This window comes from Salmo salar, chromosome 29 (assembly GCF_965601325.2).
Source record: "Salmo salar chromosome 29, fSalSal1, whole genome shotgun sequence".
Taxonomy (NCBI): Eukaryota; Metazoa; Chordata; class Actinopteri; order Salmoniformes; family Salmonidae; genus Salmo; species Salmo salar.
Window position 1 is genome coordinate 17,718,274 of NC_138319.1, and position 25,551 is coordinate 17,743,824.

Below are 25,551 nucleotides of genomic sequence, written 5' to 3' on the forward strand. Positions count from 1 at the left end.
GTCTAACCCTTTGTGCGTGGCTAGGTTCTATAAGGGTACGGTGCCGAGGCTGGGCAGGATGTGTCTGTCGTGTTTGTCAAACTACTCAACAATGTCTGGAAGTCTGACAACTAAATTCAGGGTGCAGGTGGAGCACAGAAGAGAGGGGGAGCATGGGGAATGACTAGATTGCTGATGTGTTTGATAGGGATCACTCGAGTGGCACTTTTTTCAGGCAAAATGAGAATTGAGATGATCAGAGTGCACTTGTATCCCAACTACAGCTTGTAAATATTACAAAACCAATTTGTGCGCATCTTGTGTCTGCCGAGACCTGTTTTGTAACATCATTCACTTTGAAATACAGACAGAGTGTCGCTTGTGTTATATTTATGATAGTTTGACAGCTTGCAGATGAAGTTAGACATGTTTTTGTCTCAGAAATCAGTACTGAGCACGCAGCCAGACTTATCTCGAGACTGTATGCAGTGCACTGACTAGTTTTTCCCTGCACCTTTTTTGCTTAAATAAAAACAGCACCAAACACCTTAGCTAGATGTAAAATTGAGTGACTAAGATCTCTTCGTCTACAAAAAAATCTAAATTAGATATTTATTGAATTATCTTAGATTGGTTCGTATTATTTTGAGGAAGTGGCAACTGTTACTCAGGACAACAGTACCTGCCATGGTACGATATGCGAACATAACACACCCACATCAGACCACACCCCCAAGGCAACTCTCGTTTGGCATCGGTAATGGCTGCTAGCATTTCTTAATGAGCCATTTTCCGAACGAGGCCAAATCAGGAAGTGCAATTATCCTTTAAGTAACCATACCAAACATAAAACATTCTAATTTGAGTGTCACAGATATACATTTATGTTACGTCTACGGAGGTCAGGCTGTGCATTTAGATTGTTTATACAACATAGTGACCCGGCACTCTTGGTAATGGCTTTTGAAGAGTATGACTGAGCTACTGTATCTACTCCAAGTCTGTAGAAGTCAGCTTGTATCCATGATACTGAGTATTACCATAGACCAACACACGATGCTGTATTCCACACTAGCTAGCTGGGTCTATCGATTTATGGATGTCTGCCGTCTGTCTGCAATTCTACACTGTTTAACAGGGGAATCTATATTTATGAACAGAACCATTTCTTAGATTTTGCCACAATAAATTATATTGAAAAAGTGTTAATGACTAGATCACCAATCTACTCCCTTCCCTGAAAATCCCATCCCCCAATAATTAAGACGGGTATGAAACCCTGAGTTGCGCAGCAGTCTAAGGCACTGCATTTCAGTGCTAGAGGTGTCACTACAGACCCTGGTTCGATTCCAGGCTGTATCACAACCGGCCGTGATCGAGTCCCATAGGGCGGCACACAATTGGCCCAGCGTCATCTGGGTTTGACCGTCCTTGTAAAAAAGAATTTGTTCTTGCCTAGGTAAAAAAAAAAAAAAAACCTGTGACTCAAACATCCCACCCATTTCCCTGATAATCCCACCCAGTGATCAATTGACAGGCAAAACTATTAATGTGGCCAGGACAAAGCATGACAATGAGGTAATAAAATAAAACATTTGAGGAACAATATTGTTTTACCCAATAAAAATTATTTTGTAGTTGGTAGGTTAAGAAAAAGTTTGTCACAAATAATGCAATCACAATAATGTGGTACAATTTGATTGTTAAAAGATTAATGTTCTTTCTCATTATGGCTGTGTTATCAGGTAGGGCACTGAACAAGAACTGCCAACTTGAAAATACAAACTGGAGTATTTATTTATTTATAATAGAGGTCGACCGATTAATCGGAATGGCCGATTAATTAGGGCCGATTTCAAGTTCATAACAATTGGTAATCTGTATTTTTTTTTATTTTTTTTTTATACACCTTTATTTAACTAGGCAAGTCAGTTAAGAACACGCTCTTATTTTCAATGACGGCCTAGGAACGGTGGGTTAACTGCCTTGTTCAGGGGCAGAACGACAGATTTTTATCTTATCAGCTTGGGGATTTGTTTTTGCAACCTTCCGGTTACTAGTCCAACGCTCTAACCACCTGCCTTACATTGCACTCCACGAGGAGCCTGCGTGGCAGGCTGACTACCTGTTACGCGAGGGCAGCAAGAAGCCAAGGTAAGTTGCTAGCTAGCATTAAACTTATCTTATAAAAAACTATCAATCTTAAAATAATCACTAGTTAACTACACATGGACTCATACTAGTTTATCTAGCGTGTCCTGCTTTGCATATAATCGATGCGGTGCCTGTTAATTTCTCATTGAATCACAGCCTACTTCGACAAGCGCATTTGCGAAAAAAAGCACTGTCATTACACCAATGTACCTAACCATAAATATCAATGCCTTTCTTTAAAATCAATACACAAGTATATATTTTTAAACCTGCATATTTAGTTAATATTGCCGGCTAACATGAATTTCTTATAACTAGGGAAATTGTGTCACTTCTCTTGCGTTCCGTGCAAGCAGTCAGGGTATATGCAGCAGTTTGGGCCGCCTGGCTCATTGCGAACTGTGTGAAGTCCATTTATTCCTAACAAAGGCCGTAATTAATTATGACATAACATTGAGGGTTGTAAAATGTAACAGCAATATTTAGACTTAGGGATGCCATCCGTTAGATAAAATACGGAACGGTTCCGTATTTCACTGAAAGAATAAACGTTTTGTTTTCGAAATGATAGTTTCCGGATTCAACCATTTTAATGACCAAAGGCTCGTATTTCTGTGTTTTATTATGTTATAATTAAGTCTGATTTGATAGAGCAGTCTGACTGAGCGATGGTAGGCACCAGCAGGGTCGTAAGCATTCACTCAAACAGCACTTTCATGCGTTTGCCAGCAGCTGTTCGCAATGCTTCAAGCATTGTGCTGTTTATGACTTCAAGCCTATCAACTCCCGAGATTAGGCTGGTGTAACCGATGTGAAATGGTTGGCTAGTTAGTGGGGTGCGCGCTAATAGCGTTTCAAACGTCACTCACTCAGACTTGGAGTAGTTGTTCCCCTTGCTCTACATGGGTAACGCTGCTTCGAGGGTGGCTGTTGTCGATGTGTTCCTGGTTCGAGCGAGGAGAGGGACGGAAGCTATACTGTTACACTGGCAATACTAAAGTGTCTATAAGAACATCCAATAGTCAAAAGGTATATGAAATACAAATCGTATAGAGAGAAATAGTCCTATAATTCCTATAATAACTACAACCTAAAACTTCTTACCTGGGAATATTGAAGACTCATGTTAAAAGGAACCACCAGCTTTCATATGTTCTCATGTTCTGAGCAAGGAACTTAAATGTTAGCTTTTTTACATGGCACATATCGCACTTTTACTTTCTTCTCCAACACTTTGTTTTTGCATTATTTAAACCAAATTGAACATGTTTGTTTCATTATTTATTTGAGGCTAAACTGATTTTATTGATGTATTATATTAAGTTAAAATAAGTGTTCATTCAGTATTGTTGTAATTGTCATTATTACAAATAAATAAAAATATTTTTTTTAAATGGCCGATTAATCGGTATCGGCTTTTTTTGGTCCTCCAATAATCAGTATCGGCGTTGAAAAATCATAAATCGGTCGACCTCTAATTTAGAATGATCAAATTAGATTTTTTTGTGAGGGCAGCTTATATATATATATATATATATATTATATAAATTGCAGCCAGAATCTGCCAGAATCTGCAATAATAATGATTAAATATAGCTCTGGTAATATGGGTCATATTTGAAAGGTTTGGGCTAGAGCAGGGGTCTCCAACCCTTCCTTTCATAAGAGCTACTTCATACAATAACTTTTTGTGAGCTACACTTTAGGCTACTGCTTGCATATTTTGTTATTGTGTAGGCCTAGTTTGATTAATAGAAACAAAAGAACAGCAGTCTGCATACATAACGTGATTGTGTTTTAGTTCTTAAAAATCACACATTTTGAACAAAAATCATTCTGCAGCCTACCTTGAGAATCATGCCTTTTAAGATGAGAGAAAATTAAAGGGGGTGCTGAGGAGTATTTTTCTCGGCTCATACTGGAGTAATAAAAGCCTAGTGCACCAATTTGGTGGGAGATATATAGTGCCTTCGGAAAGTATTCAGACCACTCAACTTTTTCGACATTTTGTTATGTTACAGCCTTATTCTAAAATCGATTAAATTGTTTCCCCCCCCTCAATCTACACACAATACCACATAATGACAAAATGAAAAAAGGTTTTTAGAAATGTTTGCAATTTTTATTTAATTTTTATAAATTGAAATCACATTTACATAAGTATTCAGACCTTTTACTCAGTACTTTGTTGAAGCACCTTTGGCAGCGATTACAGCGTAAAGTCTTCTTAGATATGACACTACAAGCTTGGCACACCTGTATTTGGGGAGTTTCTCCCATTCTTCTCTGCAGATCCTCTCAAGCTCTGTTAGGTTGGATGGGGAATATTGCTGCACAGCTATTTTCATGTCTCTCCAGGGATGTTCGATCTGGTTCAAGTCCAGGCTCGGGCGGGGCCACTCAAGGACATTCAGACCTGTCCCGAAGCCACTCCCGCGTTGTCTTGGCTGTGTGCTTAGGGTCGTTGTCCTGTTGGAAGGTGAACTTTCACCCTAGTCTGAGGTCCAGAGCAGGTTTTCACCAAGGATCTCTGTTCTTTGCTCTGTTCAGTGCTGCAGAGATGCTTGTCCTTCTGGAAGGTTCCCCCATCTCCACAGAGGAACTTTAGAGGTCTGTCAGAGTGACCATCAGGTTCTTGGTCACCTCCCTTTTGGTGGTTCCAAACATCTTCCATTTAAGAAAGGAGGTCAATATGTTCTTGGGGACCTTCAATACTGCAGAATTTCTTTGGTAGCTTTCCTTCCCCAGATCTGTGCCTGGACACAATCATGTCTCGGAGCTCTACGGACAATTCCTTCGACCTCATGGCTTGGTTTTTTCTTGGACATGCACTGTCAACTGTGGGACCTTACAGACAGGTGTGTGCCTTTATAAATCATGTCCAATCAATTTAATTTACCACAGATGGATTCCAAGTTGTAGAAAGATCAAGGATGATCTGACTGGTTTTCTGATCCATGCCCCTACTTTTTTTAAAGCCATCTGTGGCCAACAGATGCATATCTGTACTCCCAGTCATGTGTAATCCATAGACTAGGGCCCAATTCATTTATTTTAATTGACTTATTTCCATATATGAACTGTAACTCTGTAAAATCTTAGAAATTGTTGCTTTTATATTTTGGTTCAGTGTATTTTAATACAGACTAACTCAAAACAATCATTGAAAATGACAAATTCCCTCAGGGATCAAAGAAAAGTGGGGGTGCAAAAACATGTGCAGCTGCTCCGTTTGCTCAGGCACCTATGACTAATGTCGACAATGCACCTTTTAAAAGGCAATGTTTCTGACGTTTGAAGAGATCACATTAACGGTAAATGCTGCAGATGTCGTCTCAAGGGTAAATTACCAAGAGCAATGTGCTTCTCTGCAAGGTGCCTTGGAATGAATCCCTACTTTAGTCCAAAACTGGTAAGAGATTTAACACTGCATCAAAATAAGCACGTGGTCACCCAATTAGCATCTGTTCTTGAAGTCGGGTCAACCAATCAGAGACTTTTCTATCTCCAGAAGACAGTTCTGTGAAAGTACATTATATTCCTCTCTGGTTATATAAACTAAGGCAGAAACACAAAATGACTTCCACAAAATGACAGAGTACTCAGAACCTTCGATATCTACTGTGTTTAATAAGGAAACACTATGATCTTGGTTTACATAGTAGAATACAGAGGGAGAGGTCCTTCAGACACTGACTAGATCAGACACAGCAGATAACTTAAAAATAGAGCCATCAGGCTAGGTGTAGAGGACCAGTCAGTCAAAGAACAGAGCAGCTAATGATCCTGTCACTAACTGTCCTGTCACTAATGTAGAGGGAAGCAGCAGGGCAGGACTTCGCCCTTCAGCCTTGCAGTTGACTGACCACAGAGGATTAGAGCAGAGACACAGCAGGTGTCAGGAAAGTAGGCTGTATTAATCAAGAGAGAACCAGCGGGTCAGAAGCAGCCAAGACGAGGGAGGTTATTATAGTTTGAGTTGTATAGAAAAATTGCCATTTCGTTTGTATATTATTTAGTTTCAGTTTTAGCTTTAGTGTTAGGGATAGAAAGCATGCGTGGGTGGCTAGGAGAAGGGGGGGTTAACTTCTTGCCACTAGGGGGCAGTAATAGGGGGCAGTAATACAAAAGATGGTCATAGGTTATGTTTAAATTATAAATGTGACTGGTGCCAAAAATATAGTAGAAGGAAACCCTGTTGCACATGTTTACACTAATCCAATACCTTTCAGCTTTAGTGGTACATTTAGATGTACTACCTAGCAATTTCTTCCTGTTATCTAGTGATAACTAGTGATACACAAGCTAGGCCTATTTGAAATATCGCCATCTTCTGGCAGCATTTACCCTCCAGATTCAGTAGCATGAACCCCCCCAAAACCTTAAAAACCCAAATACATTTATGAGGAACATTAGGAAAAAAACTAAAACTGATCATTCATGGCTTTTATTTTTAGGTAGTTTTGGAGTCAAATATAGTTTTCATTTTTCAAAACAGGTTTGTTATATTTATTTCAATTTACTAAATACTTTTTTCCTGATTAGTTTTACTTTACTATATTAACCTTGAGAGAGAGGATGCATTAATAGAAGACACCAGGTGTTCCAACAACCTGTATTAAGACTCCTTTATTCCTACAGTCCCCTTGCTGTGTACCTGCCAGCTAGGGCTCAGGTATAGACATCAACACACACCTATTAGATATCGTACCTTACTAGCCTCAGGCTCCCTCCACTACTCCCACCTCTACTTCCATGCCTCTGGTTATATCCTCCTCTCCATTTCTCATCATTTTCCCCCTCCTACATCACTTTGATCGGCAGTCCTCAGTAAGTGTGGTTGTTGTTGACAGGTAAAGCAGGGCATTATGTTCCAATGTAGGACCAGGAAGTCTCAGACCACTGGCCCCGCCATCTGTCCATCATCCTGGCTTCCTGATTGGTGGAGACAGGGGCTAGTAAGGCACGTGATTGGTGTGGCTATCTCCTCCATCTGTTAAGATACAGGAAATAGAGCGGTTACTCTACTGACCACAAGAGATCGTGTGAGGTAGTGACTGTGTGAGAGGGACTTACATTCTGAGACACTTGTCTTTTCCTCCACTGACTACTCTCTGCCCATCAGGACTCCAGTCCACTGCAAACACCTGTGAGTGAGAGAGTGACAAACATGTGCATCTTCAATATGTACCCATTGTTTCTCTTTAGTTCATTTAACTATATGTCACAAGTAAAAGCCTTGGAATTGTATCAACTTGCTACCCAAGTCTGGAAGGTTAAAACCACCCTCAGAATTAGGAAGTGTAACATTTTAAAAAAATTCCCTTTTTATTCTACACATTTTATTTGCCCATATAAAGTCTTATGACCAAGAATACTTTTTTAAAGGATCTACTCGGTGGGGTAAGTGTTATTACCAAAAATAGAGATAGTGGGAGTTATTTTTCTTACTGACATTATTTCATACATCTTATATCCTTAGATTTTAGAGTATTCAGAATTTTCTTTTAGCCAAGGGGGCATTGTGTTTTCAATATTGGTCAGGTATAACAGGAAACCTGCAAAATGTGTTTATATTCATGTTTACCAATACCTGTTACCTTTGGGTCCTGTCTAATTCTTTCTGCAAGTGGTTCATTTGCCAGTGCAAACAGAGGGGGGAGAGGGTACATCCCTGTCATGTGCCGTTTAAAAAGGCAATTTATAGGTTTTTAAAACAATAAAACTTAACAGAATTTCCAGTCAAATCCTATTGGATGGTATGACGACTAGGGAGCAATGAAGTTCTAACGCAGTCACACAATAGGTTGAATTTTGTCCCGAATATGACAATCACGTCGACTGTTGTTCCTTTAATTTGTTATGTGCATATGCGACTCAAAAAAAAAAAAAAAAAACCTAGCAAGTGATCCCAGCTCTTTCCCTCACTTATTGGTTTCACTCAATTTCAATCCGACCACTCCCCCCCGCACCCAAGATCCCATTAGGCTTACAGAAATGATTGCTTATAAAAACATATCTAACTGATGGGATACACAAACAAAACTGTAGCAAAGCTACATTCCTTGCCAAATCACAACACTTTAATCACAAATACAAAATGGACTGGTTGATTAAAGTAGTGTTCCAACCATGAGCTGCAGCTTTGGAATAAATTAGTCTCGTCTATTTTGTGTTTTTTTGCGAACTGCTATAGTGTGCCATTTAGAATAGGTTCCAACCCCCCCACCCCCTAAACAGGGTCTAGAGTGAAATATGAAACCAAAAACATTTGATGAAGGACAATTGTGTATATTTATTAGTCTAGGTGTCTACTTTGTTTCATGTTTAACAAAAGCCTGCCCAACAAGTATATTTGTTGAATTTTTCCCCTTCATGATGATTACATTTTAGTCATTTAGCAGACGCTCTTATCCAGAGCGACTTACAGTAGTGAATGCATACATTTTTTTTCTTCCCCCGTGGTAATCGAACCCACAACCCTGGCGTTGCAAACACCATGCTCTACCAACTGAGCCACACGGGATGATGATTGGGATCTGTTAATGGTAGTTTGTGATAAATGCACTGTGATAAAACATTTTAAATACTAAAATCGGTTAGTTTTTTCCCCCTTTTAACGTTAAGGATTCAAATTTAATTTAAACCTTCACACAACACCCTCTCACAAAGCAACTGTCTTGATTATGCAAAAGTTATAGATTCTGCTCTTCAAAAGTCCTCACTCTTAAGGGCTAGACGATATTACTAACACCATTTTTTTTTTAATGTATTTATTTATTACTTGTAGGCGATTCACACAGAAAAGCTGTCATCATGGCAAAGGATGGCTACTTTGAAGAATCTCAAATACACAATATATTCTGATTTGTAAATTTTTTTCAAAAAAAGGGTTACTACATGATACCATAGTTTATGCCTTCACTATTATTCTACAATGTAGAAAACAGTAAAAATAAAGAAAAAACCTTAAGTGTGGACAACGACACCTGACTGATACTGTATATATCCACTTTTAAAAAAAAGTTCCCTAAATAAGCTTAGTTGTACAATTAAAAGCTAAAATACACTGCATTTCAAACAGTCAGCAATAATCTAATGAATCCAGGGCTTGTGAAATTGCACCTAGGCTAAAAATAAGCCTTCCACAACCATAAGACCTACTAGTAATTTAATTATTATATCAAAATAGTTTATCCTACTTTTTTTAGAATAATCCCTGATCTGGGTTACAAAGTGTGTCAATGAAAATACCCTTTGTGACAAATTTAACCAGAACCATGCATAATGCACATTCACTAATGACTACCTTCTTGTAGCAGGCATAGAAAAGTAGGTCTCATTAACCTGTCTGGGCTAGGGGGCAGTATTTTCACAGCCGGATGAAAAACGTACCCAATTTAAAACAGGTTACTACTCTGGCTCAGAAACAAGAATATGCATATTATTAGTAGATTTGGATAGAAAACACTGAAGTTTCTAAAACTGTTTGCATGGTGTCTGAGAGTATAACAGAACTCATATGGCAGGCAAAAACCTGAGAAAAAAATCCAACCAGGAAGTGGATTGTAGTTTTTCAAGACTGGGCCTATTCAGTATACAGTGACTTAGGGTTCAATTTGCACTTCCTAAGGCTTCCACTAGATGTCAACAGTCTTTAGAATGTGTTTCAGGCTTTTGCAGTCAACAGAGAGCGAACAAGACCTCCTGGAGTCTGATGACCGAGAGAATGACAGGCCACAATTACGTGCGTTCACGTGAGGAGGTAGCTGTGTTCCATAACGTTTTTCAAGACATTGGAATCGTCCGGTCGGAATATTACTGAAGTTTTACGTTAAAAAGGCCCTAAAGTTTGATGTTTTACAACGTTTGACATGTTTCAACGAACGTAAATATAACTTTGTCGTGACATTTTTGGCACGCTTCCTACATTTGGAGTAGCTTACTGAACGCGCAAACAACAATGAGTTATTTGTACATAAATGGACTTTATCGAACAAAACAACATTTATTGTGGACCTGGGATTCCTGGAAGTGCCTTCTGATGAAGATCAAAGGTAATTGAATATTTCTAATGCTATTTATGATTTTAGATGACTCAAAATGGCGGGTATCTGTATTGCCTGGTGTATTTTTCTGAGCGCAGTACTCAGATTATTGCAAAGTGTGCTTTCCCTGTGAAGCTTTTTTGAAATCTGTCACTGCATAAAGGAGATGTTCATCTATAATTCTTTGAATAACAGTTTAATATTTTATCAACGTTTATGATGAGTATTTTTGTAAATTGTTGTGCTGATTCACAGGCAGTATTGGAGGCAAAATATTTTCTGAACATCACGCGCCAATATAAAATGCTGTTTTTGGATATAAATATGAACTTTATCGAACAAAACATACATGTATTGTGTAACATAATGTCCTAGGAGTGTCATCTGATGAAGATCGTCAAAGGTTAGTGCTTCATTTCACATATTGACACATGTCCTTGCTTGGAAAATGGCTGTGATTATTTTTGTCTATGTACTCTCCTAACATAATCTAATGTTTTGCTTTCGCAGTAAAGCCTTTTTGAAATCGGACAATGTGGTTACATCAAGGAGACGTGTATCTTTAAAATGGTGTAAAATAGTCGTATGTTTGAGAAAGTTGAATTATGACATTGTTGTTTTTGAATTTGCCGCCCTGATATTTCACTGGCGTCCCACCTAGCCCATAGAAGTTAACAATCTCTCATGCACAAGACCACGTGCTAGTGAGCCGCCAGCTCATCTTTATATTTCAAGTTTAGCCAACTTGGATCTATTTGCAAGCTAACAATTGACAGTCGAATTGTTATGAAAAAACCCTTCTGTTCTTCTCCAACTGTTTGAACAGCATGCTAGCCTGTCCACTTTGTTGTCCTCCACGATGAAAATCGGGAGGGGACTCTGGATTGGTCTCCATCCGTAAGTATGTGACTATCTCAGACACCACTGGCCCGTTTGTGACAAAACTTGGGTGAACGATGCGTCTTGCCATAGAGATCTGGCATTTACACAATTACACTGATTGGCCCAGGTGGGGGCTCTGCATCATTCGTGGGGGACGACAGTTTACTGTTGCCTTGCTCAGATGTTAAATCAAGTGACCTACCTTATTTCTCAGAATGAGAACGAGTTGCCAATTCCTTATATAATTGTGTTTTATGCTTATTGTACATTCATAAAAACAGACTAGATAGCTAGTATAAGTCTTTGGTACGTGGTACTGTAATGCATTTTCCAGAATCACTGTTCATTGATACTCCTGTTTTAGTAGTGTCTGCTCTGTGCACATTTTGAGGAGTTGAGACATAAAAAGGGTATTGTTAGAAAAGGTTAAGGTCTCCCCTATTACAGTAAAATAATGTTTTTATGTGTTTCGGTGAACATATGACCGATTGTTGGAACAAACCTGAAATGCAAATAGCGAGTTGAAACCGCTTGTCAGAGAGGAAGAAGTGATCACTCATCTTGTTGTTGTGACCACTTCCGGAGGACGTCCTCCAACCAATCAAAGCTTTTGCAGTATGAACTGACATGTTGTCCATCCAATTGTAGAATTAGGACCAGAGAATTAACCTATTGAGTTGTATTGGGATTGTGCCACAGTGCATTATGGGGTTTCTATGCATTGAAAAGTTGGTGACATTGTTGGATAGAGACATACGCAATCACATTATTACACAATGATTTTACTCCTTGCTTGGACTAACTCATTCTTAGCTCTTTTGTCTAACTGTGTATGTAGTGTTATTGTTGGTCTTCCCAGTCAAATCCCGTCCTGCACTGGTCAAGCCTCTGAACACAACTCATGCCTCATACAATCACTGCGGTGATCCCTTTCCAACACTGTAAGTAGCCGTCTCGTTCCCATTCCCCATAATATGGTACTATAAATGTCTTTATTAAACGCTTTAGGTTAAAATAATTAGTCTGACGATTTTTGAAACGCACTTTGACGTCTCCGTGCGTTACGCGTGTATTCCGTGGTCTCCCATCCTCCCCAATTTTTCAAGTTACCAGCCTCCACTGGTCTACGGATTTAATCAAAGTGTTGACAATGTAGTTGACAGCTCCTTTCTGTGTAGCAAAGACCATGATTAACACCTGCTTCATTCTTCAATCATGTCTGTATTGCAGATAACTAAGAAAATGCCTCTTAAAGGGAAGCTTGAAGCCTGTGGAAGTCAACAAACTCTTACAAGATTCTTTAAGAAGAAATCTGACGGCCAGTTGTTAAACAAGTCGTTTAAAAAAATAAATAACATACTGCAATTCACAAAGAGTTGCAAACACTAGTTTAAATTCTTTCACTCATTTAACTGATGGTGGTTCCACCACTTCTCTTAACGTGTGGACCCAGAACTTAATTGAGCATCTCTTCTGTTTATTTTAGAGCCCCATTTATGGAAAACACTATCCCTCCCTCTCACCTCATCTGCGTGTCCAGGTAGATCAGTGTGTAGTTTGCCAGTCTTGATGTCCCAGACCTTCAGAGTGGAGTCACTGGACCCACTGACCATCAGTCTACTGTCTGCTGACCACGCCACCTGGTACACTGCTGCTACATGACCACGCAGGGACTGTAGGTACCTACACACACACACACACACACACACACACACACACACGGTTAGAGTCCCACCCGGTGGAGAGCAGAACTACTACATACAGAGACAGTGTTTGTCAGTTTACGTATTGTATCAATGTCTTTATTCTCTGTAAACAGAACTGGTGCTTAGTGAATCAAATGTTCAATGTGAATCAGAATGGAACAGAGATCTGAACTCTGTCATTATGCAAGCACAGTCGATAGAACATGGTGCTTGTTGGCTCAATTCCCGCTGGGGCCATCCGTATGTCAAAAAAATGTATACACGCATGTCCAAGCATCTGCTAAATGGCATGCATTATGGATTAGAATTCTGTTCCACCACTCCTCTACATACTTCCTAGCGCAGTTCCACCACTCCTCTACATACTTCCTAGCGCAGTTCCACCACTCCTCTACATACTTCCTAGCGCAGTTCCACCACTACTATACATACTTTCCGGTGCGTCCGTCCCAGATCTTGATGGACTTGTCAAAGGAAGCAGAGGCAAGAAGGCGTGTGTCGGGGGAGAACAGGACCTCGTTGACCAGAGCGCTGTGACCCGTCAGCCTCGCCAGTGGCTTCTTATCCTCTGCTGGGTTCCAGAGGAACAAGGTGAAGTCATCAGAGCCTGACACAAGACGCTCCGGGGCCTCACCCTACACAAAGGGTCAGAGGTTCAGTGGACCCCAGGACCCCCTTGGCAGCAGCTAACGGGGATCCTAATAAATACACAGCAGAGAGACAGGAGACACTCACCCTGACTTTGTTGTATCTCTGCAAGGCTTTCTCTTTGAGCTCCTCAACTGTGGAGAGAACAGTTTTGACACCTCTATGTTCAATATCACTACTCCGAGAGTTAGGAAGAGAGAGGTGTACGTATGTAGAGTCAGAAAGAGCAAAGAAAGAGGCACAGAGGAAGGAGCGAGAGGCACAGAGGAAGGAGCGAGAGGCACAGAGGAAGGAGCGAGAGGCACAGAGGAAGGAGCGAGAGGCACAGAGGAAGGAGCGAGAGGCACAGAGGAAGGAGCGAGAGGCACAGAGGAAGGAGCGAGAGGCACAGAGGAAGGAGCGAGAGGCACAGAGGAAGGAGCGAGAGGCACAGAGGAAGGAGCGAGAGGCACAGAGGAAGGAGCGAGAGGCACAGAGGAAGGAGCGAGAGGCACAGAGGAAGGAGCGAGAGGCACAGAGGAAGGAGCGAGAGGCACAGAGGAAGGAGCGAGAGGCAGAGGACAGGTGTACTTACATGTGCCAGTCTGGTCCTGGGGGTTGATGGTAGCGTCGGCGGGTTCGAAGGCGCCGGTCCGTAGCACATAGTCAGTACTGAGAGCCAGGGTGTTGACCCAGTGAGCATGGCCTTGAAGAGTCCTGCACTGGACCCCCTGAGGAGGAGGGGGAAGAGGGGTCAGATGAAGTAGAATGTCTGCCTCCCAAATGGTACCTTATTCCCTATATAGTGCACTACTTTTGACCAGGGTCTCACACACACACTTACGTCTTTAGCCCTCCAGACTTTAACGGTCCTGTCCTGTGATGATGTGTATAGCAGTCCGTCTCCTCCCCACTTCACACAGGTAACAGACTGGGTGTGCCCCGTCAGGATCCTCTCACAGCGACCCAACACAACGTCCCAAACCCTCACCGCCCCGTCCTTACTGCTGCTAGCCAGGTAACGGCACTCTGGGTTACTGAGAAGAGAGCGCGCAAGATAGTTATATTAGAGAGAAAGGAGAAAAGAGAGATGAAAAGATAAACAGAAGAGTATAATCTTACAGGTGTAGAGGTTCCCAGGAGATCCATGTGATCCACTTGGTGTGTCCTGTCAGGGTCTTCCCCATCTGCTGTCCTGTCACTGGGTCCCATATACAGATCTACACAGATAGAGACACTGGTTAACACACACACCTGAGACTGGGTCCCAGATACAGATCTGAGGAGAAACAGTGAGTGTGTGTCAATTCCAATGTCATTTCAAATTCAATTCTGGAGTTGAAGCAAGAAGTGGAGAAATTACTTAGAATTTAATTGGAATTGCAGCAATCTTAAATACTATTTGGGGAATTGAATTATAATTTAGACTGTTTCAATTGGAATTGAAAAAGAAAACCATCCTTGGAATGGAATTAGAATTTTAAAACTTGAATTGTATTATAATTGTGCAAATTCCAAATGACTGTATTTAATACATTTAGCATTGACATGGAATGTAAACTTTGTTTTAAATCAAATAATTATATACATGAATGTGTATACAATGTTTTCTAGGAATTGACATGCAATATATTTCCAGTTGGATTATTTTTGTCCAATTAAAGTGATAGTTCAACCAAATTACACATTGGTTTCCTTACCCTTAAGCAGTCTGAACTATGGCATTGTCATTTTGTAATTTGGGTGAACTATCCCTTAAAGGGTAGGAAGCACGAGTTTTTACTCACCAAAGTAACACAGTGTGGTCAAAGACAGTTGTAGTCACAATCTGGTTACATAACTACACAGTTACATTCTGGGTTTTTTACATATTTATTCACTTATCTGCGAACATCTTCTAAACTACCCACAATGCACCATTCTTCAACGTCATATGGAACCCAATATACTGCCGTTACAAGAGCCATGCTCTACTAACTGAGCTACAGAGGACTACAACATGTTGCATTGCTTACCTTTAACCTCAAACAATTCTGGTGTCAGGGGGCTGATTAACATGTTTCCCTGCATGCCGTTTGACTGGTCCATTTTTTACAATTCTTTGTGTCGGTGTACATTGATCGCTCTTTATTTTATGCTGCACAAAGAAATATATATATATATATTTTTTTTTTAATCTACTCCAATCAGTCAGTGGTTGGATTTACTGCACCCGTTGTTGAGACGGTGGAGCCAGTTCATATGGTTTAGGTTGTCTGGTCAACTGTATGCACCCTAACTTGCAATCAGTCGATGCAAAAAGGTGGGTGATGAACTATCCTAAATACTGCAAATCCGCCGATTGGTTGGATTTCAAAGGGAAATAAACACCACCCTGAAGGTTATCATGCATCTTCTGGTATTTGAATAAACTTAGAATTGCATATTAATTTATGCAGCCCTTGATAAGAGGCTGGACATGCAAGTGAATGCAATGACACTTCACATTCACAAACAGTAATGAGTGGTAATTCCAGTGTTCACTCTAAAGGCACACTGGGATATATGCAAATATCTGCATATATCCCAGCGTGCCTGTTAGTGAACATTGGAATTACCACTCATGACTTTGTTTGCTAGTGATGGTTGTTGCGTTCAATTCTTATCAACCATGTAGCCTTCACAAGTGAGTGCCTAAGTGAATATACTATCCTTAAAAATGCAACCCTTTATGAAAATACATTACATATCACAAGGCTATACCGCAACAGTCTAGTTTTACCCTAACACAGATACTGAAACCAAAAATTACTTAAAAAAAATAATAAATAAATAAAATACAAATAAAAATAAATTGTATTTAAATAAAAAAAAATAGCAATAAAAAAAAACTAATATATGTATAAATAAAATACAAATAAAAAATAATAATATATATGTATAAATAAAAAACTGCAATAAAGTATGCTGGGAAATATGATAATGATGGGTGTGGTTTTGAATGTATGAGTGTTTAACTTTACACAGTAAAGTAAAAAGACAAATCACACTCAATTCTGGTTATTAACACCTAGGGGTTATTTTACAACACTGAATGTTAATTTAACATCTGAACGAATAAATCTCTCATCCATTTTTATTGAGAGTGGAACTCCACTCTACCTTCAGTATTTCTGCTTTCATGAAAGGTGGAGATGGGAATTGAACCCTGGTCTCCAGTGGGGAAGCACACATTTGCTTGTTGCGTTGCCCACATCACCACGGCTAGCTGCTGTGAACAAACCTCTTATTTCAATCATGAATCTGGTTGTGAACTATGCATTTAAGAAATTAACATGTTTAAATGTTACATAAAGGGTATATTACATAAATGTTTGTTTGAATAAAATAAAGTGTAGCAAATGTGTTTTAGGCGTTGCCCAATCTCAAAAAAATAATAATTTTGTAATAATTTTTAGAGCATGGAGCTTTGTTCCCACACTGTGCCAAACAAATTGGGGAAAAACCTGTCTAACGAATACAGTAGCCATTACCGAGTGGAAGAGAGTATTTTGGGCATTATTTCATGCTGTTCATATTAAACAGCTTTCATTTATCTAGAATAATGAATTAGGAATTGTATTTTTGAATAATTACAATTCGAGATTAGTTGACTCAATTTAAGAACTGCTTTAGAACTACTCAATTTAAGAATTTTGAATTGGATTTTCTAGGGAGAGAGAACTTAATTTGTGAAATTGACCCCAACCCTAGTGTAAGTGTGTCTCACCTGGCTGTTCTTGCAGCCAGAGGCCAGCTTCCTTCCGTCAGGTGACCAGGAAATAGTCAGCACCCAGTGGGAGTGGCCTAAAGGAGGGGAGGAGACAGAGTGTTCACAAGGGTCAGGTCGATCAATTCCACACATTGCTCTGTGTGTGATGGCCCGGTTATTTGAATATTCGAACGGACGTTAGTATTCGATTACCTGACAGAGTATTCATTTAAAAATAAATTATATACTGTACAATATTCACGACCCTGAGTCAGTACTTTGTAGAAGCAGCTTTAGCAGCAATTACAGATGCAAGTCTTTCTAGGTAAGTCTAAGAGCTTTCCCCACCTGCATTGTGCAACATATGCCCATTATTCTCTTCAAAATTCTAGACAACCATTTTCAGGTCTAGCCATAGATTTTCGTGCAGATTTAAGACAAAACTTTAACTCTGCAATGCAGGAACATTCACTCTCTTCTTGGTAAGCAACTCCAGTGTAGATTTGGCTTTGTGTTGTAGGTTACTCTCCTGTTGAAAGGTGAATTAATCTCCCAGTGGTCTGGTGGAAAGCAGACTGAAACAGGTTTTCCTCTAGGATTTTGCCTGTGCTTAGCTCCATTCCATTTCTTTTTATCCTGAAAACTCCAGTCCTTAACAATAACAAGCATACCCATAACATGACGCAGCCACCACTATGCTTGAAAATATGGAGAGTGGTACTCAGTAAGGTGTTGCGTTGGATTTGCCCCAAACATAACACTTTGTATTCAGGATAAAAAGTGAAATGCTATGCCACATTACACTAGTGCCTTGTTGCAAACAGGATGCATGTTTTGGAATATATTTTATTCTGTACTTCCTTCTTTCCGCTCTCAATTAGTTTAGTATTGTGGAGTAACTATAATGTTGTTGATCCATGCTTAGCTTTCTCCCATCACAACCATTAAACTGTCACTGTTTTAAAGTCACCACTTGTCTCATGGTGAAATCCCTGAGCCGTTTCCTTCCTCGCCGGCAACGGAGTTAGGAAGGACGCCTACATCTTTGTAGTGACTGGGTGTACTGACACTATGCAAAGTGTAATTAATAACTTCACCATGCTCAACGGGATATTCAATTATTTATTTTTTTAACCCATCTACCAATAGGTAGGTGCCCTTTTTTGCGAGGCATTGGAAAACCTTCCTGGTCTTTGTGGTTGAATCTGTTTGAAATTCACTGCGCGACTGACAGATAATTGCATGAGCAGGGTTAAAAAAAAGAATCACGTTAACCACTATTACTGCACAAAGAGTGAGTCCATACAACTTGTGTGACTTGCTAAGCACATTTCTACTCCTGAACTTTAGGCTTGCCATTACAAAGGGGTTGAATACTTATTGACTCAAGACATTTCAGCTTTTCATTTTTAATTAAATCTGTAAGCATTTCATAAAACGTAATTCCACTGACATTACGGAGTATTGTGTTTGGGCCAGTGACCCCCAAAAAATCTGAATCGGATCCCTTTTAAATTCAGGCTGTAACAACAAAACGTGGAAAAAGTCAAGGGAGTGAATACATTTACATTTAAGTCATTTAGCAGACGCTCTTATCCAGAGCGACTTACAAATTGCTTCTGAAGGCACTGTACAAGGACAAACCATGACAGTCAACATTTTTATAAAACAGTTTTATGAGTGTGCCCAGTTATGCCATTCTAGGCAAGATCAACACATGCCATCTGTGTCATCTATAGTATGGCAGATAAAGATTTCAAATGGGTGAATAGACTAGAATAAGGATGTGTATCATGCACAGCTGGTGCATTTTAGCTGAACTTGCTAATTCAGTAAGACCTGGAAACGAAACATCATTGGCAACTATTCACATCGGCGAGTTTAATGTTGCAATCACTAGGCAGCCAACTGCCTATAGCAGGAAACAGATTTCTAACTTATAATAAGTCACGTATCTAACACATCGCAACACCACAATTTCTTAAAATTTGATTTTAAACCTAACCGCACTGCTAACTTTATGCCTAAACTTAAATTAAGACCAAAAGCACATTTGTTTAACATTATTTTTAAGACAGACAATTTTGATTGTGGCTGTGCCATCTAGTGGAAACCTATCAGTATTCAACGAACGCCTACCTGGGTTTTTCTTTCTTTTTTTAAATTCAAAGTGCCCATTATTACAATCTAACTAGGCAACATAATTAGAATAATCGTTCTATTTCCATGATTCCAAAAGATCACCAAAGTGTTTTGATTTAAATCGCAAGTCAAATTCTAATAGCAATATTTGGTTAAAGGCATTGTAGCACCTATTTCTCAATGCAAGAAACACATACAATAGTAACTTCGAGCACCCCAAGGAAACATTCCCAAAAGACAAACTCTTAAATCAAATTGTTCTAATACTGTAATGTTGTTCTATAACTTAAGTTTGAGGTGTTCTCCAAATCAGCTTTACTTCGGGAAACCATCCCACAACGCCCTGCGGTCAGCATCACACGATGAATGAATAACTTTTTTTTAAAAGAAGAAGAAAAAAAAAGTGGGATATATTTTTGTAAGTGAGGCGGGTGAAATTGGGCGTCTACTCGTCAATCTGCGGGGCACATTTAATCCCTGAGAACTTCCATGGGTATCAACAATGGAAGGAGGGCTTCTGAAAAAATTTGCTTCACAAAGTGGATGCCAGCAGCACCAGCAAAGGCCGCAAGCATCATCACTGGCATGGAAGTGAACCGGGTAAGTGAAAGAGCTAGCTATCTTCCTACCTCTATGCTAATGTAAGCCATCTATAGAGCTACCACATTCAGCTCACACCTTCCATATATAGAACACTGATGAAGCTAACCAAATGTAAACATGTCTACCAGCTGGTGGTAGCCAACTGCTGATGCAGTCATAGATGGTACAAGCCTTCACTTCCTACATTTCCTAAATGAATGTGGCTGATAATGTATTAAATATAAAACAGAAATACCTTTACTTATATAAGTATTCAGACCATTTGCTTTAGACCCATGTACATCCTGATTCCATTGATCATGAGATGTTTCTACAACTTGGAGTCCACCTGTGGTAAATTCAATTGATTGAACATGATTTGGAAAGGCACACATCTGTCTATTTACTCTGCTCTGACAGTGCATGTCAGAGCAAAAACCAAGCCATGAGGTCGAAGGAATTGTCCGTAGAGCTCCGAGACAGGATTGTGTTGAGGCACAGATCTAAGGGTACCAAAAATATTTGCAGCATTGAAGGTCCCCAAGAACAAAGGCCTCCATTCTTAAATGGAAGATGTTTGGAACCACCAAGATTCTTCCTAGAGCTTGCCGGCCCAGGCAAACTTAGCAATCGGTGGAGAAGGGCCTTGGTCAGGGAAGTGACCAAGAACTCGATGGTCACTCTGACAGAGCTCCAGAGTTCCTCTGTGGAGATGGGAGAACCTTCCATAAGGACAACCATCTCTGCAGCACTCCACCAGGCCTTTATGGTAGTGTCCAGAAGGAAGCTACTCCTCAGTAAAATGCACATGACATCCCGCTTGGAGTTTGCCAAATGGCACCTAAAGGACTCTGACGATGGGAAACAAGATTCTCTGGTCTGATGAAACCAAGATTGAACTCTTTGGCCTGATTGCCAAGCGTCACATCTGGTGGAAACCTGGCACCATCCCTACAGTGAAGCCTGGTGGTGGCAGCATCATGCTCAGGGGATGTTTTTCAGCGGCAGGGACTGCGAGACTAGTCAGGATTGAGGGAAAGATGAACAGAGTAAAGTACAGAGAGATCCTTGATAAAAAACCTGCTCCAGCGCACTCAGGAGATTAAACTGGGGTGAAGGTTCACCTTCCAACAGGACAACAACCCTAAGCACACAGCCAAGAAACACAGGAGTGGCTTTGGGACAAGTCTTGAGTGTCCCTGCCAGAGCCCTGGCTTGAACCTGATCGAACATCTCTGGAGAGACCTGAAAATAGCTGTGATGCTCCCCCATCCAACCTGACAAAGTTTTAGAGGATCTGCAGAGAAGTACGGGAGAAACTCCCCAAATACAGACGTGCCAAGCTTGTAACATCATACCCAAGAAGACTCGAGGCTGTAATTGCTAACAAACGTGCTTCAACAAAGTACTGAGTGAAGGATCTGAATACTTATGTAAAATGTCATATTTCAGTGTATTTTTTATACATTAGTAAACATTTCTAAAAGCCTTTTTTTGCTTTGTCATTATGGGGTATTGTGTGTAGAATTTTAGAATAAGGCTATAACGTAAGAAAACGTGGAAAAAGTCAAGGGGGTCTGAATACTTTCTGAAAGCACTGTATTGATTAAATACGATTTTCATTCTATAAAGACTAATTGTGTCACTATGTTGTGAATATTGTCTTACTCTTCACAGCAGTTTACATTACTAAAATGTGAAGTGCCACTGGGTGAGCACCTGCTGGTTAGTCTGGCTAAAACACTTCGTTTTTTTTTTGCTGTGGTATCGTTTTCGGTATCGTCATACTAAACCTGGTATCGAAGTCAACATTCTGGTATCGTAACAACACTAGTGTGTGTACCTCTAGAGGTATGTTGTGGTGTCTCGGTGGTCAGGTCCCAGAACCTCACTGTAGTGTCTCCAGAACCACTGGCCAGGTACCTGAGGAACACACACATTACAGCTGGCCCAGCGTGTGTGTATATCTGTCGGTGTGTGCATATCTCCGTCTTTGTGTGTGTGTGTGTGTATATACTTACTTCCCAGTAGGGCTGAATGCGGCAGAGATGACAGCCTCTGTGTGTCCCTGTAGTGAGGAGGTACAGCGAGCAACAGCCCTGACCCTGAACACCGCCTGGGGTTGGTACACTACGGGGAGAACCGTCTCAGTCTCCGCCCCCAGCGCCTTCACACACACCCTCAGGCTCTCTACCACCTCCGCCTCGCCACGCACAAAAAACGCCAATGGTACCGGCTCCTCCTGGAGCGATATGGAGAACAGGTATTAGTCAAATCTAACGGGGATCCAAATAAACTATCACAACAGCCCAGGACAGAGTAGAGGGAGGGCAGTAAGAGGCAGGGTTTGAGAGATGGAAATTAAGTGTGGATCATGGGGCTGTCCGTGGGGATTTAAGGCAATACGTTGCAGTGTGTGAGCGTTGTGTGTACCTTCTGTAGCAGTGCATTGCAGACCAGCTGTAGTTTGTCAGGTGTTATGTCCAGCGGGACATCAAAGGGAGAACCCAGCGGCTCCCCCGCTTCATCCTGAAACTGGATCAACAGCCGTTCCACGTCACCGGACATCCTTTCTGCTCAGGGATGGATTAGGGGTTGGAGCTAGGGCTGGGACGATACAAGTAGAACCATTTTTTTTCCTCGAAGGCAAAAATAAAAAACATACGAAGCAGACCAAACTCATTGGTCTTAAAAAATGATGCATGTCAAACAGCTTGTAGCGTTGCATAGCATACCAAAACTTCTGTACTTTCCCCCCATACTAGACCATGAAAAACAGTCCAGTACTAGAATTTATTACTTTTGGTACTTCTGTCAAATGTGTCTCATGGATCAACTTGCATACTCATGTCTATCAGCGCAGCCGAGGTCCGTCCCCCTTATAGAGTGAGACGGACACGGTGCCCTGCTCCAGTTACTCATTGCTAGCCTGCCCTGCACTGGGAGTCTGGGCTGCATCATAGCTCCCCACTCATGCTGCACAGAAGTTAACACACTAATCATGTCTACACGGCATGTAGAAAATGTTGAAACTCAATAACTAGGGATGTGACAAAAAATGGACAGTTCAGGTTCATGTGTCTGCGTTTAAAAAGCTGTAAGGTAGTCTACCCTGACAGACTAACACGCCATAACCGAGGCGATTTTAAGGGGCCACATAACATTATATCTGAAAAGGGTAATTGATACAGGCTATACAGGTAGCCTACTGTAATTTCATATTATGAGACAAAACACCCCCACCCACTCAGCAACAAAGACTAGCCAACCCCATACACAAAGACTGGCCCGAAGATACTGTATCCCTGCGTCATCGGTCCCATAAACGGCCTAAACTAGGATATTCTACACACAACAGACCGAAGACTGAACACATCCAGTCATTAGAAAACAGCAGGCAGGCCAGCGCAAGGGAGAGAGGAGGGGCAGGCAGAACCGTGCGCATACACTACCGGTCAAAGGTTTTAGAACACCTACTCATTCAAGGGTTTCTCTTTATTTTTACTATTTTCTACATTGCAGAATACTAGTGAAGACATCAAAACTATGAAATAGCACATATGGAATCATGTAGTAAGCAAAAAAGTGTTAAGTCAAAATGTATTTTACATTTGAGATTCTTCAAATAGCCATCCTTGGCCCTGAGAGCATTGCACACTCTTGGCATTCACTCAACCAGATTCATGAGGTAGTCACCTGAAATGCATTTCAATTGACAGGTGTGCCTTGTTAAAATAATTAATTTCCTTCTTAATGCGTTTGAGCCAATCAGTTGTGTTGTGACAAGGTAGAGATGGTATACATAAGATAGCCCTATTTGGTACAAGACCAAGTCCATATTATGGCAAGAACAGCTCAAATAAGCAAAGAGAAACAACAGTCCATCATTACTTTAAGACATGAAGGTCAGTCATTACGGAAAATTTCAAGAACTTAGAATGTTTCCTGTGCAGTCGCAAAAAAACACCAAGCGCTATGATGAAACTGGCTCATGAGGACCGCCACAAGAATGGAGGAGCAGAGTTACCTCTGCTGCATAGGATACGTTATTAGAGTTACCAGCCTCAAGTTGCAGCCCAAATAAACACTTCACAGATTTCAAGTAAGACATCTCAACAGCAAATGTTCAGAGGAGACTGCGTTTATCAGGCCTTCATGGTCGAATTGCTACAAGGAAACCATTACTAAAGGACACCAATAAGAAGAGTCTTGCTTGGGCCAAGAAACACAATCAATGGACATTAGACCAGTAGAAATTTGTCCTTTGGTCTGGAGTTTTTGGTTTCAACCACCATGTCTTTGAGAGCCAGCTGGTGACACGGTTTGATTCATTTAGAATTCAAGCCACACTTAACCAGCATGGCTACCACAGCATTCTGCAGCGATACACCATCCCATCTGGTTTGGGTTTAGTGGGACTACCATTTACCTGTAACCTGCAAAACAATTTAAATACCTGCCGACTTCAGTTAGTATGTATGCAACATGTGCACACATTTGCTCATGACCGAAGACACGAGCACATGCACACTAAGTGAAGTCAGCAGGCTTTTACACATGTGTAACCGGTGTGAAATGGATAGCTAGTTAGCGGGGTGCGCGCTAATAGCGTTTCAATCGGTGATGTCACTCGCTCTGAGACCTTGAAGTTGTTGTTTCCCATACTCTGCAAGGACAGAGGCTTTTGTGGAGCGATAAGTAACGATGCTTCGAGGGTGTCAGTTGTGTGCTAAGCGTCCCTGGTTTGAGCCCAGGTAGGGGCGAGGAGAGGGACGAAAGCATTAATGTCACACATGCATCAGGTAATATACATGTCTTCTTCAGCACCGCACTCTAGAAAGTGGGTTAAACATTAAGTTACTTTTGTGGATATTTTGTCTCAAATTGCCTACATGTGAAGGCCAGACAACCGGTAGAGTAAGTGTAAATGTAAACAACATTCTGGCTTGTAAAGAACGTTTACACGATTTTGCAGTGTAGCTATCCCAAATAACGATGTATTAGAAACTGATTAATCAGACTAGGTGCTCGTAATTCACTAAAAGTATGTGAAGCAACAGGGAGAAATGGCTTCCCATCTAACGTTATGCCAACAAACTAACGTAAATAATGATAATAATAGGAGAAGTCAATAATCATATTTGGTTCAAACAGTAGCCGGGCTAACATGCTAGCTTGTTTCCCAGACATGTTATTGTGGCTAACTATGCCGGTTCTGATCATTTGTTTCGGATCCTCCTAACAGCAGCCGACACCTCGACCTTAAAACCAAACGATTTTACAACATCAATCCGTAACGTTAAACACAGATAAAGAAATACCTTTTCAGTGTTCCAACAACTTCTGAATTGCAACACGTGTGTAGGAAGTGCACGCAGCAGACCTAGCAACGGAAGTTTCTTTAACGTCACTAAAATGCGACTGACTTGGTTAGAAGTGAAAGGGAGGGGCTCCCGCTGGATAACACAAGTCTGTGGCTTTATCGTACAAATTCATGAACAAATATTAGCTTTAGGGTCTTAATTGAATTGTAGGTATAAGCTTAGTGTGGTTGAGGATAAGGTTAGGTTTCAAATCAGATTTTAAGAAGATAAATTGTAGAAAAAGGCTGGGTTTATGACTTGGTGGCTGTGTTAACTAGTGACGACCGAAATGGTGAGGCTATACCAAAGAGTATCTATTATATTGACAAGATAGAGCT

The 25,551-nt window shown here is 40.7% G+C and overlaps 1 protein-coding gene across 3 annotated transcripts; it reads right to left on the reverse strand.

Annotated features, from left to right (window-relative positions):
• Positions 1 to 6,564: 6,564 nt before the first annotated feature.
• nle1 (notchless homolog 1 (Drosophila)) lies at positions 6,565 to 25,426 on the reverse strand. Of its 3 annotated transcripts, XM_014181020.3 has the most exons (13): positions 25,172 to 25,426; positions 22,284 to 22,457; positions 21,872 to 22,092; positions 21,694 to 21,773; positions 17,145 to 17,221; positions 14,519 to 14,616; positions 14,241 to 14,433; positions 13,992 to 14,127; positions 13,505 to 13,551; positions 13,202 to 13,404; positions 12,587 to 12,746; positions 7,210 to 7,280; positions 6,565 to 7,126 (listed from the first exon to the last, which is right to left on the reverse strand). In XM_014181020.3, exons 2-13 carry the CDS (start codon positions 22,416 to 22,418, stop codon positions 7,114 to 7,116), a joined length of 1,434 nt encoding a protein of 477 aa, XP_014036495.2. In that variant the 5' UTR covers positions 22,419 to 22,457; positions 25,172 to 25,426; the 3' UTR covers positions 6,565 to 7,113. The 3 variants fall into 3 exon arrangements, with proteins under 3 accessions (XP_014036495.2, XP_082826844.1, XP_014036496.1); XM_082970718.1 differs by lacking the exon at positions 25,172 to 25,426 and having other exon boundaries at positions 22,284 to 22,587; XM_014181021.3 differs by lacking the exons at positions 21,694 to 21,773; positions 21,872 to 22,092; positions 22,284 to 22,457 and having other exon boundaries at positions 25,172 to 25,260.
• Positions 25,427 to 25,551: the final 125 nt, after the last annotated feature.

What these genes read in the sequence shown, in the direction of transcription:
- nle1 (XM_014181020.3), bottom strand. Translation starts at nt 22,418, where the DNA reads ATGTCCGGTGACGTGGAACGGCTGTTGATCCAGTTTCAGGATGAAGCG. An exon ending in TCCTGGGAACCTCTACACCT is followed by an intron (nt 14,434 to 14,518) that starts GTAAGATTATAC and finishes CTCTCTTCTCAG; the next exon opens with TAACCCAGAGTGCCGTTACC. An exon ending in TGGGACGGACGCACCGGAAA is followed by an intron (nt 12,747 to 13,201) that starts GTATGTATAGTA and finishes GTGTGTGTGTAG; the next exon opens with GTACCTACAGTCCCTGCGTG.